The 16,420-nt window shown below is 39.6% G+C and overlaps 1 protein-coding gene across 1 annotated transcript in view; it reads right to left on the minus strand.

Annotated features, from left to right (window-relative positions):
* The window catches only part of TMC2 (transmembrane channel like 2), a gene marked incomplete at both ends in the record, with an annotated part of 186,184 nt that overhangs the window by 51,073 nt on the left and 118,691 nt on the right, over positions 1–16,420 (minus strand). Inside the window, 3 exons of the mRNA XM_082258912.1 lie at positions 10,300–10,428; positions 13,639–13,794; positions 13,883–14,062. Of these exons, the coding sequence (XP_082115038.1) occupies positions 10,300–10,428; positions 13,639–13,794; positions 13,883–14,062 (465 nt within the window). The remainder of the gene's footprint in view (positions 1–10,299; positions 10,429–13,638; positions 13,795–13,882; positions 14,063–16,420) is intronic.

The raw sequence follows: 16,420 nt of genomic DNA on the forward strand, positions 1-16,420 counted from the left end.
TAAATATTTTGCTAATAATCATAAAACGCCAAGGGAAGTAAAAATGGCAAGATCTGGAAACAGTGCCTTAACAAGCCCAGAGTCAGGGGATGTGCCGAGCTCTATGACTACTTCTCCTACTTCGGAGAATTATCTGGAAAGTCCGGAGACGAGACAAAGGGAGAATGAAATATCTTGTAATTATACACAGAGCTTGGAGTGCAGCGCGGAGTTAAAAGCTATACTACAAACTCTACCAACTAAAATAGACATAGAACAGATGGTGCATAAAATAGAGGAAGCACATCAGAGAGAAATGCAGGAAATTAAGAAAGATATACAAAATATTTCGCAAGCTCTAGTAGAGGAATCAAAGGCCAGAAAAGATATTGAAGAGAGAGTAACATCATTGGAATTAACAAGAGACATACAAAGGGAGATAGATGAGAAGATACAATTACAGTTGGAGGAGATAGAAAACAGAAATAGACGTAATAACCTACGTATAAGAGGCATACCTGAAACGGTGGGAAAAGAGAGACTATTAGAAGTAGCGGAAGATATTTTTAAACAGATCATGAAGGATAAATATCCGGAACAACTAGAGATAGAAAGAATACATAGAACCACTGGCCCCAGAAATAAGGATGAGAGAAGCCCAAGGGATGTGATCTGCAGACTATTTCACTACGTACATAAAGAAGGGATTTTAAGACTGGCATGGGAATCCCAGGATATAAAAGTGGAAGGAGGGATAGTTAGGATATATGCAGACATCGCCAGAGGAACATTGAGAAGAAGAACTCTTTTGAAACCGCTATTAGATCTGGCAAGAAAAGCAGGATGTACATACAGGTGGGGGTTCCCATTCTCTGTAACATTCCGTAGGAACGGACAGTATTTCAACCTTAGGACATATCAGGACAAGACGGCATTTTTCCGGTTTATTGAAACAGATCCTATTCAAATAGTGAATTGGCTGAACCGATTGCCCAGCGAAAAACCGTCAACATACCTTCAACAAAGGGAGAAAAGATCAGAGATACTATCAAGAGAAGAAAGAAGATAAAGAGACTTAACTATTAAGAGATTGTAGTGAGGTCCCCTTATGGGAATTAAGGGTTAATAATCTCCCCCCCCTTTTTTTTTTCACACAATTTTTTAAATTCTTGATGGAAGTTATTCCTCTAACCACTAATTTTACGGGGGATCTTGGGATTTTCACATAATTTTGAAACTATGATGGAAGTTATTCCTCTAATCACTAATTTTTGAGGGATTTTGGGGAGGGGTTCCCCCCTCCCCCTTTTTCTTTTTTTTTTTTTTTTTTTTTTTTTACACAATTTTGAAACTATGATGGAAGTTATTCCTCTAATCACTAATTTTGGGGAGGGGTTTCCCCCCCCTTTTTTTTTTTTTTTGTTGTTTTTTTTTGAAACTATGATGGAAGCTATTCTTCTAATTACTAAACTTATGGGGGATTGATAGATTAACAATTGGGAGGGAGGAAAGAAGGAGGGGATTGAATTAGTGAATTTGAAAATGTTGTGATGTTTATTATGTGATGAATGACGCTCAGGGGATCGGGGGGAAGGATGGTTGGGGAAGGGAGAGAAGGGAAGAGGGAGGTTACTCTCAAACCTGCTACCCCCCCACCTACCTCCCCAGGGCCATAAGTTAGACATTTTAATGTCCTTTGGTAATTTAATGAGAAGGGAAGGCCTCTACTTACTGGGGGAAGCTGAAGAATATGAGGGGAAAAGGAAACTCCGGTAAATCTTAGAATAAAAAAAGGATAGAATAAGCACATAAAAAACGGCGGGAGGAGGTGGAGGAGAGTCCACAGAGAATCACTTCAGGGCACGACCCTATCTATAGAGTCACACAAGTGGCACGAAAGTGACCGTGTGAAATAAGGATAAGTTTTGTTATTATCCGAAACTACGGGGGAGAGGGTCGCTCTCTTGTGGAGATCGTCCCCCTCAAACCCGTAGGAAGGGAGGGGTGGGGGTTTAGGGAAAGCGGAGGGGTTTTTTTTTTTTTTTCTCTCTCTCTCCTCTCTCTCTCTCTCTCTCTCTCTTCCTCCTTTTGCTCGTTTTTGCGTCACGAGCTAAGGATGGAAAATATAAAGGTGGTATCATATAATGTCAAGGGACTCAATGTACCAGAAAAAAGACACATGCTATTATCTGACCTAAAGCAGTTACATACTAGTATAGCACTGATCCAAGAAACGCATTTCAGGACGGATAAACTACCCTTTCTTAAAAACAGAAATTTCCCTTATGCATATCATTCCACCTATACACAATCTAAAGCAAGAGGAGTCTCCATACTTATTGCAAACTCTGTCCCTTGGACTTTCCAAGATAAAATGCAAGACCCAGAAGGAAGATTTCTGTTTGTGAAGGGGAAAATAGGAGAAATACAAATAACAATAGCAACAATTTATGCGCCCAACAAAAGACAGGAAAGGTTTATAGCTAAAGTAATAGAGAAATCTATGAGGTTTTCAGAGGGACAGTTAATTATGGGAGGAGACTTTAATTGCCCATTAACACCAGCATTGGATATATCTACAGGGACATCGACTTTTTCAGCGGGAAGGAATAAAAAAATATTAAAGACAATACATAAAGCTCAACTTATAGATGCATGGCGGTTACAACACCCCTCTGAAAAAGAATACACCTTTTTCTCTACGCCGCATAAGACTTATTCTAGAATTGATTTTTTTCTTATACCACATGCACAATTACAATCAGTTCAAAAAACAAGTATAGGTAGTATCACATGGTCAGACCACGCACCTATATCCTTGCTGTATAATTTGGTGGTGAATTCTGCACAGGGGAGGAGCTTCTGGAGGCTAAACGAAAGTCTGCTACAAAAGGAAGAGATATTAAGGGAAGTTGAGAAAGAAATGAAAAGTTTTTTTGAAATAAATGAACAACCAGACTGTAAGATAGGAATACTCTGGGAGGCACATAAGGTAGTTGTGAGAGGAATCCTTATAAAACATGGAGCACGTATTAAAAAAGAAAGGAATGAGCAATTATCACAGCTATTGGGAAAACTTGGAGAACTAGAGATAGAACATAAACAAAGACCAATAGATGTAACCTTGGTTGAGTTAAAATTAGTCAGGAAACAGATAACAGACCTGTTACAGTATAAAGCAAAAGCTGCATTACAAAGATGCCGCAAATTAAACTATGAGGCGGGAGATAAATGCGGGAAAGTACTGGCTAGAACTGTGCGTGAGCAGAGGACAAGAGCCTATATACCATCTATCACATCAAGAGAGGGAATTAAAAAGACTTTGCCAAAACAAATATTGAAAGAATTTGAGATATACTATACTTCTCTATATAATCTACAGGAGGCACCCCCTCAACAGCAAGATATGGATCAGTATCTGGTACAGTCACAGATGCCTAGACTCTCAGAAGAGGACCGGGAAAGTCTGGAAGCCGAGATTACACTAGAGGAAATAAAACAGGCAATTGGAGCCATGAATCCCGGGAAGGCACCTGGCCCAGACGGCCTAACGGTACAATATTACCGGGTACTGTTCCATATCTTGGGACCGTATATGGCAAAGCTGTATAATGCTTCAGGTCCAGAAGGGAAACTAGCGAGAGATGCACTTACAGCTCACATCTCGTTAATATTAAAAGAGGGTAAGGACCCAGCGACATGTGGCAGCTATAGGCCAATATCCCTATTAAATGTGGATTTAAAAGTACTGACTAAAATCTTGGCAAGTAGATTGGCAGAATTCCTTCCAAAATTAATACACCTAGATCAGGTAGGCTTTATGCCATCTAGAGAGGCAAAAGACAATACAACAAGAATCCTCAATTTGATGCAAGTAGCAAAAGAAAAAAAGATCCCTTATGTTGTGCTGAGTACGGATGCAGAGAAGGCATTTGATAGAGTGGGATGGCCGTTTCTGTTTTCCGTACTCAGACACATCGGATTAGGAAAAAATATGCTAGAGAAGATTACTAGGGTGTACACGGAACCGATAGCTAGAGTAAAGGCCAATGGGTTATTATCAGAAGCTTTCCCAATAAGGAATGGTACTAGACAGGGATGTCCCCTGTCTCCCCTCCTGTTTGCCTTAACGGTGGAACCGTTTCTGTGCAGGGTCAGACTGAATCAGGATATTGAAGGGATAGAGGTAAAAGAAGTGCAATATAAAGTAGCTGCTTACGCAGATGATTTATTATTTTCCCTGACTAAACCGGGTATCTCACTGCCAAATCTCCTACATGAATTTAGAAAATTTAATAACCTGTCTTATTTAAAGATTAACTATGGAAAATCAGAAGCAATGGGCGTAGGATTATCTATAGCTCAAATTAACCTATTAAGAGATAGTTTTGGCTTTAAATGGAAGAAGGACGCAGTGAGATACCTGGGGACATATATACCAGCAAGGTTAATACAAGTGTTTGACCTTAATTTTTTACCACTTTTGGAAATAACTAGGAAACTACTTAAACAGTGGAATGGCGGGCTACATTCTTGGTTCGGTAAATGCAACTTATTAAAAATGATAGTACTACCTAAATTTTTATATCTATTACGTGCCTTGCCAGTTAAGATACCAAGCGCGTTTTTCAAGACAATACACTCTCTTTTTGTAAAGTATATATGGGCCCATAAAAGACCCCGCATAGCACGTAGAACTTTAACCCTACCGAAAAAGAATGGGGGTCTGGCTGTACCATATGTCCGAGTCTATTATCTTGCAGCACATATGAGCAGGATATTGGATTGGTGGCATCATTCAGAAAATAAACTTTGGGTACAAATTGAACAGACTCAAACAGAAATAGACTTAAAGAGGGCGATATGGGTCTACCAGTGGTTGCCTAAGGAGTTGAAAAATCACCCAATAATAGGAAATACACTGCGGATATGCTCGCATCCGAGCATATATAGTAAACTAACGAAGAAGGAATCACCTTTATTTCCAATATTAGGGAATCCGCAGTTTACTCCGGGCTTAGACTCCAGAAGCTTTATACAGCTGAGAGAAAAGAAACAGGAACAGGCCTCATCATTTCTTATACAAAATAACTGGGCTTCGATCAGTGAATTGCTGGAGAGAGATGGTGCATATAGCTTATCTTTTTGGCAAGCAGCGCAACTACATCATTTCCTGGACTCCATACAGGACTCAGAGAAGTATGGTAGAGCATTAACAAAATTTGAAAAGCTATGTGTAGAACCAGGGAAACTACTACGTACACTGTCAATCTCCTACGATTTACTGATGGAACCAGAAGAGCAAGTTAAACCTCATTGGGTGGGAAAGTGGGAGAAGGATTTAGGGTTTGAGTTAACAGAAGGGCAGGTGCAGAGAATAGTGAGACTAACTTTTAAACCAGCAAGATGTACCAAGACTCAAGAGATGAACTATAAGTTCATGATGAGATGGTATATTACTCCTGAGAAATTGCATAATTGGTATCCAAAAGAAACCAGTGAATGCTGGAGATGTAAAAAAGAAATAGGTACGTTGGTCCATATTCTCTGGACATGCACAGAAGTTAAACCCTTTTGGGGAAGAGTAAAGGAGGTAATCCAGAAATTTACTGAAAATAGAATAGAGGAAAAACCAGCCCTTTTTCTGCTGCACTTGTCGGATATATCGACAAAGAGTTACGAAAACTCGATCGTCCCATTTTTGATAAATGCAGCAAAGGCATGTATACCGAGTAATTGGAAAAAAGCACACCCCCCCTCGATAGGAGAATGGGTAAATAGAGTAGAGGAAATAAGGAGAATGGAGGAAATGATTGCATCCTCTCAGAATAGGCAGGGAAGATATAAGAAAATATGGGAGGAGTGGAGTCAATTCATAATCTCGGAAGAAGGGAAACAACTTACAATAGGATAAAGTAATCTGGAAAAACTTATTGATTGCTTTGATCACTTGAACATTGGCTATGGATGGAGGGGTGAGGGGGGGAGAGAGAGGAGGAGAGAAAAACTTATGGGGGGTTTCCCTTTTTTTTTTTTTTTTTTTCTTTCTTTTGGGTTTTGATAGGGAGGGAGGGAGGGAGGGAAGAGAGAAAAAATGTAGGAATATAAGAGGTAAAAAGTGGAAGAGGAAGATTAAATTACGTGTTAAAAAATGTTGTAAATTTCACTTTGAAGTAATGTTTGTATTTTGTTTTTTGTATGAATATTCCTGAATAAAAATTTCATATTTGAAAAAAAAAATGGCCTAGGCTATAAGAAGACTGCCAAGACCCTGAAACTGAGCTGCAGCACGATGGCCAAGACCATACAGCGGTTTAACAGGACAGGTTCCACTCAGAACAGGCCTTGCCATGTTCGACCAAAGAAGTGCACATGCTCAGAGTCATATCCAGAGGTTGTCTTTGGGAAATAGATGTATGAGTGCTGCCAGTATTGCTGCAGAGGTTGAAGGGTTGGGGGGTCAGCCTGTCAGTGCTCAGACCATACACTGCACACTGCATCAAATTGGTCTGCATGGCTGTCATCCCAAAAGGTAATGCACAAGAAAGACCGCAAACCATTTGCTGAAGACAAGCAGACTAAGGACATGGATTACTGGAGACCAAGAAAAACGTATATGGTTCAGATGGTGTCAAGCGTGTGTGGTGGCAACCAGGTGAGGAGTACAAAGACAAGTGTGTCTTGCTTACAGTCAAGCACGGTGGAGGGAGTTTCAAGATCTAGGGCTGTATGAGTGCTGTTGGCACTGGAGAGCTACAGTTCATTGAGGGAACCATGAATGCCAACATGTACTGTGACATACTGAAGCTGAGCATTATCCCCTCCCTTCAGAGACTGGGCCACAGGGCAGTATTCCAACATGATAACGACCCCAAACACCTCCAAGATGACCACGGCCTTGCTAAAGAAGCTGAGGATAAAGGTGATGGACTGGCTAAGTATGTCCCCAGAACTAAATCCTATTGAGCATCTGTGGGGCATCCTCAAATGGAAGGTGGAGGAGCGCACTCTAACATACACTAGCCCAGTAATGTCATCATGTGGGAGTGAAAGAGGACTCCTATGGCAGCCTGTGAAGCTCTGGTGAACTTTATGCCCAAGAGGGTTAAGGCAGTGCTGGAAAATAATGGTGGCCACAGACTATTTTGACACTTTTGGCCCAATTTGGACATTGTCACTTAGGGGGGAAATCACGTTTGTTGCCAGCAGTTTAGTCATTAATGGCTGTGTGTTGAGTTATTTTGAGGGGAAAGCAAATTTACACTGTTATACAAGCTGAACACTCACTACTTTACATTATAGCAAAGTGTAATTTCTTCAGTGTTGTCACATGAAAAGATATAAAATATGTATGTGGGGAGTGTATTCATTTTTGGGAAATACTATATATATATATACATACATACACAGCTGCAAGAAAAAGTATGTGAACCCTTTGGAATGATATGGATTTCTGCACAAATTTGGTCATAAAATGGGATCTGATCATCATCACAACAAGTCACAACAATAGACAATCACAGTGCAAAAAGTATGTGAACCCCTAGACTAATGACATCTCCAAGAGCTATTTGGAGTGAGATGTCAGCCAACTGGAGTCCATTCAATGAGATAAGATTGGAGGTGTTGGTTACAGCTGCCTGCCCTATAAAAAAACACACACCAGTTCTGGGTTTGCTTTTCACAAGAAGCATTGCCTGATGTGAATGATACCTCGCACAAAAGAGTTCTCAGAAGACCTACGATTAAGAATTGTTGACTTGCATAAAGCTGGAAACGGTTATAAAAGTATCTCCAAAAGCCTTGCTGTTCATCAGTCCACGGTAAGACAAACTGTCTATAAATGGAGAAAGTTCAGCACTGCTGCTACTCTTCCTAGGAGTGGTCGTCCTGTAAAGATGACTGCAAAAGCACAGCGCAGACTGCTCAATGAGGTGAAGAAGAATCCTAAAATGTCAGCTAAAGACTTACAAAAGTTGCTGGCAAATGCTAACATCCCTGTTAGCGAACCTACAATACGTAAAACACTAAACAAGAATGGATTTCATGGGAGGATACCACAGAGGAAGCCACTGCTGTCCAAACAAAACATTGCTGCACGTTTACAGTTTGCACAAGAGCACCGGGATGTTCCACAGCAGTACTGGCAAAATATTATGTGGACAGATGAAACCAAAGTTGAGTTGTTTGGAAGAAACACACAACACTATGTGTGGCGAAAAAAAGCACACTAACATCAAAACCTCATCCCAACTGTGAAGTATGGTGGGGGGCATCATGGTTTTGGGCTGCTTTGCTGCCTTAGGGCCTGGACGGATTGCTATCATCAAAGGAAAAATGAATTCCCAAGTTTATCAAGACATTTTGCAGGGTAACTTAAGGCCATCTGTCTACCAGCTGAAGCTCAACAGAAGATGGGTGTTGCAACAGGACAATGACCCAAAGCATAGAAGTAAATCAACAACAGAATGGCTTAAACAGAAGAAAAAACGCCTTCTGAAATGGCCCAGTCAGAGTCCTGACCTCAACCCAATTGAAATGCTGTGGCATGACCTCAAGAAAGCAATTCACACCAGACATCCCAAGAATATTGTTGAACTGAAACAGTTCTGTAAAGAGGAATGGTCAAGAATTACTCCTGACCGTTGTGCACACCTGAACTGCAACTACAGGAAATGTTTGGTTGAAGTTATTGCTGCCCTGGTGTTTGCGGTGGTGGGCTGCCCCTGTACTGTTAGGGAAAAAAAAGTTATTACCAGCAGCCCCTGCAGGGGTAGCACTACAGGTGCTTCCAAGTTTGTTATCCTTTCTATAGCCTCACCACTTCACCAGAATTTTATCTTGGACTTATTTTGATAGCTTTTTGGTCATCGCAATGCTGTTTGTTTAGATATGCTTTCTAAAAAAATTAAAATACATAGGGAAATCACGTGTATCTATTTCGAAATAATGTGAGGCTCGCACACAGGTGAAATCCATCCCACTAATTCTGTAAATTCTGAAGACAGTTGCTTGTACTAAAGCTTATTAGGGGTTTTACAACATTGCTGATCTTGCATCATACTTTTTTTGTTAGTAATTTGGAAAATCATGTAGAAATGATGGACTATATGCAGATCAGTGACAAATTATCTCAATGACATACTTTTTTATTTTAAGTTGTAACACCTTTAAAATATAGTAAAGTCCAAAGTGGTAATTTTTATGGTATATGTTAAAAAAGAAATGTTTTACTTTGAAGACAACTGTATATAATAAGCCTCCATACAGTGTTTTTTTCCTATACTGATACAGTGTAGGTGTTCATGCTGCTTATCTTTAGATGTTAATTATGTCGTTGGAATTTCATGACAGTATATTTACATTGCAAATTCACCTAGCAGGTTTAAATATACACATATCGTTCCAAAGACAATGATGTTAACAGAGAACACTTTGCAAACATCACCAGTTCAAGTAACTGTACATTCACTAGTGGGTAGGACCACCATGTGTACACTACTTTACTGCTACTATAATGCCTGAACAAAATAAATATACCGTATTTATCGGTGTATAACATGCACAGACACACTCACCTTAATTTTAAGAGGGAAGTTTCAGGAAAAACAAACATATTTTAAATAAAGAACTTTGAAGCAAAATAAGGGTCAGTCCCTATCAATGCAGCCTTATCAGTGCCCATCTGCAGCCTCACCAGTGTCCATCTGCAGCCTCACCAGTTCCCATCAATGCAGCCTAATCAGTGCCCATCAATGCAGCCTCACCATTCCAGCCTGATCAGTGCCAAACTGCAGCTTCACCATTGCAACCTGATCAGTGCCCATCCACAGCCTCACCATTGCAACCTGATCAGTGGCCATCTGCAGCCTCACCATTGCAACCTGATCAGTGCCCATCTGCAGCCTCACGTCAGATTACACAGAGCGGGGATCTCCTGTTTACTCGGCAGCCTCCTTAATACGAAGTCCCACCTCCCGGCTCTTATAATAGACAGAACACTGGTCCAATGCTGGTCCAGGAGACGAGACTTCGTAATCTTGACGCCGCTCATCCCCCCACCTTCCGATGCAGTCAAATGCAAATATCGGTGTATAACACGCACACACTATTTGCACCCAATTCTCAGGGACAAAAAAGTGCGTGTTATACGCCAATAAATATGGTACATTAACTTTTTATTAATATTGCATCTGATTAAAGAACTGCTCTATTCCACTTAATTAGTATTAATGACTAGAAATGTGTATCAAGTTTAACAAAGGCAGAAGCAAACAACATAAATAAAAGGTTCATTTTTAGAAATAAAATTAAACTTACAAACCCAGCTTCCAAGTCCCAGCACCAGCAGTAGTTCATAAATCTAACAAAGCAGGCACGTAGGAAATCTCCAACTAGGATGGTGACATATGTTACTAGTATGTCTGACACCGTCAGCCTTACAAACTCCTAAACAGAATACAAAAAATGGAAAGCAATGTAAATCTAGCGATTGATGTGGTATAACTTCAGAGAATATGTAAACCAAGAGGATCTCCTTCGGGCTCAGGAGCCACATATGGTTGTCTTTCTTTTTGTCTGAGGACCTCATGTACCACATGAGTATAAGATGCATAGAATTATATTTTATTACTATTGATTTTTCAGCCATTCAATTACAGAGTTTCAGAAATATTAGAAAAAGAAGTCAGGACCTCTAGCTATGCATTAAACTTATGACTGGTCTTTGTGTCTGGCATACATAGTACTACTGTTGAATGATATGCTTTTTTAGATTCTTGTAATCATAGTATAATACTGTGATCAGTTAAAGAATAATGAGTAAGGTTTAATAACAGTGTTTCTGTAGAATTTCTGAATCAGTTTACACAACTGGCCAAATATTAGTTCTGACTAATGTATTTGAATAATCCTCACACATTACATAATGATATGTGTATTTGATAGATGTACATATGTTGACTCAGATCACATAGAGAAGTCAGATAATTTAACAGACGCTGGATGATATGAAATGCAAGAATTCAACACATCTCATGTCCTTGCCATGTGTATTATTGCCAATACAAATTGCATATGATAAAACACTGTTCTGTTTTTTCCTACTGTATTAGCTAATAACTAAGTACAATGCACAACAAAGCATATGAACACGTGAACAATGCACAGGTGTATGAGCCAAAGAGGGGATCGTCATCTACAACAGTATTGCATCATCTCAAATTATATTGTTTTGACTTCAGGGGATACATTTGTTCCAAACTGAAAAAAAGCTGAGTACTTTTGATAACTCTGTAAGGTTTCAAAGCTAATTAATGGTGGGTTGAATGGGTTGGAGATATAAAACTGGCATTTTTCCACTTTTTTCAAACAAAAGTGGGAAAAATCCCATTATTTGGATGGTAATGAACCATCAGCTCCTGCTACTTTCAATAGCCATGTTAGATGCTGTTTATTTTGTCATAATTGCAGCAAAGGTTCTCACATACAGTATTATACTGTGATTCTGTGTTTATATTGTTCTGCCACCATGTAGTAGTGTGTTATGTTTAAAGCCTGCATAATGTATTATTCCCTCTAGTTAAACTACAACAGTTATCATGTAATTTTCTGTTTCTTTCTCTGTAATCTTGTGTGTTTCAGCTGTTTCCAATAAAAGAAGGCCAACAGCTTGACTAGGGATGAACTTGGATTTGGCCTGAAAATCTGTACTGACCAAACCCAAAAGGAAGCTGTCATTCCACTGTTAGCCAATAAACTGTGGACAGAGAATTCCCCACCTTGCAGCTGCACATACACAAAGGGATGATAATGTTTGTGGCATCATTGACCTAATATGGGCACACCAGAGGGCTAATCTTAGCAAGAAATGGTACTTCATTAGAAAGCTATAGCATACTAAACTAATGAAAGGCCAGCACATGCAGGGCCCTAGGCGTGCGCACGGGGTGTTCCAGCTGTCGGCATACCTTAATCACCCTGTGTGGTGCAGATTCCCCCTGTTTAGACCCCTGATTTTTCACCAAAGTCCCCCAACAAGGGGTCCTAAAAGAATCTTATTAAACATAAACAAAATAAAATTGTCAAAAATAATAAAAAATAAAATAATAAAAATAAAAACTACTGACACTAATCTCTGCCCTACTGACACTGTCCATTGCTCTACTGACACATTGCTCTACTGACACGCATATGTGTTTGGGCTTTAGGGTGCACACCTTAATGCAATAGGCTGTGCACACCTATATGTAAGGCTATATAATATGCACTTTCAAATTGGGGGAATGCCTGCTACTGGTCTCTCTGACAGCTTTGAGACATTTGTTTGCCTTCTGCTGGTGCATGTGGGAGGTTGCAGACTTTGGTTCCCACTTGTGAATACCAGGAACAGCTCACCCTTCTCTGGCCATATACATGGGGGCTTACTGAAGTAAGGATTTCCTTATTTAGAGTGGCGCTGTGAGGAACCATATATACAGGCTATTTGTATACCAGAATCTGGTAAGGAGACATGTATGTCACTTTTGTTGGAGCACCTTGGTGACAACAGATATTGGCTTCATATCTTCATTCACTTCACTCATTTCTTATTTTGGATTTTTCAACTTTGGGACTTTATTATATGTCATAATCACCTATGGACTATTTTATTCATTTATTTATATATATTTAACCAGCTTTTGTGATTTCTAGTGGTCACAACGAGCATCCATGTTATTTAATAAGTCGTTTTGGTGTTATTACTGATTATTTGATGCACTATAGGCATTTATGTGCTTTATGCAATTTTTATGCAATTTCTTGTTATTCATAATAACATTATTGAACCTGGTGGATTGCACAATATCATTATTGACAATTGGTTCTGATTAGCGCAGCTTTTTTCTATCTATGTTCAGATGATAAGCCCAACCTGAATATGTTAAAGGCAAGCTTGTGGACAAAATAAAGAGATAAACAGAAAGTGCAAATAGTGAAAATGCTCCTATAACCAAATCTGCACTAAAAAACATTAATTGCAATAACAGTAATATGGAGAGTGAAACACGTGAATGTTATGTGTGCAAAAAGACATGCAAACTGCAGAATTTTAAAAGCTTAAATGAATGAGCAAAAGGCACAATATGTTCAAAAAGAAACCAAAGCTAAGGTTTTAGGAACTCTGAAAGAAAATGTGAAATATACAGGAGGAGAGGTATTGAAGCACAGATCCAGAGAATGAATGAAAGAAGCAGGTCAATCCTTGCACTGCAGGTCTTTAGGTATATATTTCTCTTCAGGAAAGAGAACCGTTAGCAGCACAGTAAGGACATCACCAAATATAATTTCACATCTTGTGATGCTAGAATTCAGAGATGCTATGCCTTATATTCACTTTGCGCATGTGCATATTTGAGACTAAATCCAAAGGAGTGCTTAGGCACAGAAAGTTCACTGGTATTTTTCAGGAGGAATTTAAGACAAAAAGTAAAACTTTCAAGGCACTGCTTAAGCAAAATTAACATTTCTATAGTGTTCTTATAAGAGAGCAGCTTTAAATCTAGTTTGCTATGATTTGCCATATGTGTTTGGATTTGCACTGTTCGATTAAATACATTTAAATCTGTATAATATCAAGGCTGCAAAATTATACATAGTATAAAAGCAAAATTTTCTTACAACTCCAACATTGGTCTCCCAACAGGGTCCCCTGGGAACATCAGCTGGATGCAGAGGTGGTGGTGTAGTATCAGTTCCATTTATAAATGTGGAAGCATTGTAATAATTGTATAGTGTCCAATGAGTGATGTTCTTTATTACATCTTCTTGGGCTAGCTTTAAGAAGATATAATTATGCTTAGAGTAGTTTGTATACATCAAGTAGGGATAGTTTATTTTAGAAGCACAATTTTGTTTGTCTTACTTTTTCATTGACATCATCCATCAGAGCTAATAAGAAGGTGTAAAGGTTGCCCAGGAATAAAGCAAATATTCGACCAAGCTGCCACTTTAGAGCCACACGGGGATGGTAATCTTCCAGATTTGCTATTGTTTCAAATAAAGGTGGGCAAAACATCCCAAGCAAAGACATTACAATCTCAACCTGTAAAAAAAATCAAATAATTAAATGATCAGTGTATAAAAAGGGACTATTTGACTTATATGACAAAGCTAGTAGGTTCACTCACCCACTTAAAAATAAACCTTTAAACATAACTGTTATCACAAACAGGATGCAACTAGAGGTGCCTTTATGTATATTTCATTCATGGTATTTTTGTAGGTGAGAAACATGGGCTATTACATTATGCAAGTTTTGAACTGAGCTAGCATTGATTGGCACTTTGGCCCACCAGCTACAATACTTAGCAGTTGACAAAGCAATTTGATTGTCAGCTTCCCTGAGCAATAGAAAGATACAAGGGCAGCCCAATGTTCTTGCATTCTAGCTAAAGTTCAGATTTGCATAAACAAGAGACCCAGATTTTCAGGTGGAAAATGAAAGGCATATGCAGACACCTCTAGGTGACTGCATTATAAAACATTACCTGTTACCAGTTGTACAGGTAAAGAAATAACAAGTTAACTTGAAATCATTTGGGATTCTCTGTAACTGAGTTCATGTTCTGTGCATTTTTCTGTGACCTTTACAAGAGGATCTGGAATTTCCATGTGTTTCATGTTAATGAAGAATGGATTGGGTCTCCAGAAACTTTTGCGGCAAACATGTCTACTGGTACTGCGGCCAAACAACTCTGTTGAGTGATCAGTTTTTACCACTTTGTTCCTGAAGGCCTGGTGTTTACCCATATGTTAAATAGCATATTCTAATCGTGCGCTCGTGTTTTTTTTTTTTTTTTTAAGGACAGCAAGGGATTTTTCTTAACACACCACTCATGCAGGTTGACTTGTGGATGCATGTACTTTAACCGTGAAATAAACAACAAAGCATATGGCGCAATCCCAGATGTATAAAAGCAAATTACTCCCTAATAAGTTCTTTTTACAATTCTGCCCCAAGCTACATCACCAATCTTATCTCCAAATATCACCCAAACTGTCCTCTCCACTCCTCCCAAGACCTTCTGCGCTCTAGCTCCCTTGTCTCCTCCTCCCATGCTCATCTCTAGGACTTCTACAGAGACTCTTACATCCTCTGGAATTCTCTATCCCAATCTGTCCGGTTATCTCATACTCTGTCCACTTTTAGGCATTCCCTGAAAACTCATGTCTTCAGGGAGACCTATCCTGCCTCCAGCTACTTCCCTCATCAGTTCATCCCTCACAGTTCCTACTTTTTGTTTCACCAGTCCCTCCCTCTTAGATTGTAAGCTCACAGGAGTATGACCCTCCTACCCCTCTTGTATTGAATTGTATTGTTGCTGTATTATCTCCCTTTATATTGTAAAGCACTGCGCAAACTGTTGGAGCTATATAAATCCTGTATAATAATAATAATAATAATGCCACTTGTAGATATATTTTTTTTCTGAACAGTGAAATGATTGATTTCAGTTTTTCAGATTAATTGTCAATCTTTTTAAATAATTTGCCAGGCTTATAGGCATCCATAACTTTCTTTCTGTTGGCCTTAAGGAGAACTTTTCAGCTTGGCATAAAGACACCTCACAAAAGCAAAGAGACCCGAGATGCCTGAGGTTTAAAAAAAGACAGATTCCACTTAATACTCCTAATTAGTGATGCCATTATTAGGTGCCAATAATTATTCTAATTATTGGCACCTAATCTGGAACACTAGATTCTAATTTAATGGATTTGAAATGGTGGTAAATGTATAGGTGTACTTACTTTTTCCATATGATAAAGCTGCAGTTTTTTTTATTTAGATCATGAAATAATTATATCATGTCAATTTTATGTGTCATTCGTTTAACTACTTGACGTCCGCCCACCGACGGCGGAGCGAAGCGGTGCTGCTCTCGTTCTGGGAGGATGTCATATGACTGCACCCCAGAACGGTCACTCTCGCACGCCCGCCGGGGGCATGCAGCCAGGTGATCATGGCCGCGCCGTGTCCTAGGAACACGGCACAGCCACGATCGCCTGGCTCTTTACCCATGGCGTGGCTCTTTACCCATGTGATCAGCTGTGGCCGATCACAGCCGGTCACATGTAAATGAGGAAGTGCCGTTTATCGGCTCTCCTTGCCTCACACTGTCAGAGTGTGTGGCGAGGAGAGCCGATCAGCGGCTCCTCCTCAAAGGGAAGTCTAGGATAGGTAATCAGGGCATGATCATCAGTGCCCTGATTACAGTAAAGTATAGGAAGGTAAAAAACAGTGCCCATCAGTGACCCCAACCAATGCCCATCAGTGACACCAATCAATGCCCATTAGTGACACCAATCAGTGACCCCAATCAGTGCTCACAGGGACCTCAGTCAGTGCCCATTAGTGATGCCAGTCAGTGCCTGCCCATCAGTGCTGCCCGTCAGTGCCGCC

This window comes from Pelophylax lessonae (assembly GCF_965119305.1).
Source record: "Pelophylax lessonae genome assembly, chromosome: 5".
In the NCBI taxonomy this organism is placed as follows: domain Eukaryota; kingdom Metazoa; phylum Chordata; class Amphibia; order Anura; family Ranidae; genus Pelophylax; species Pelophylax lessonae.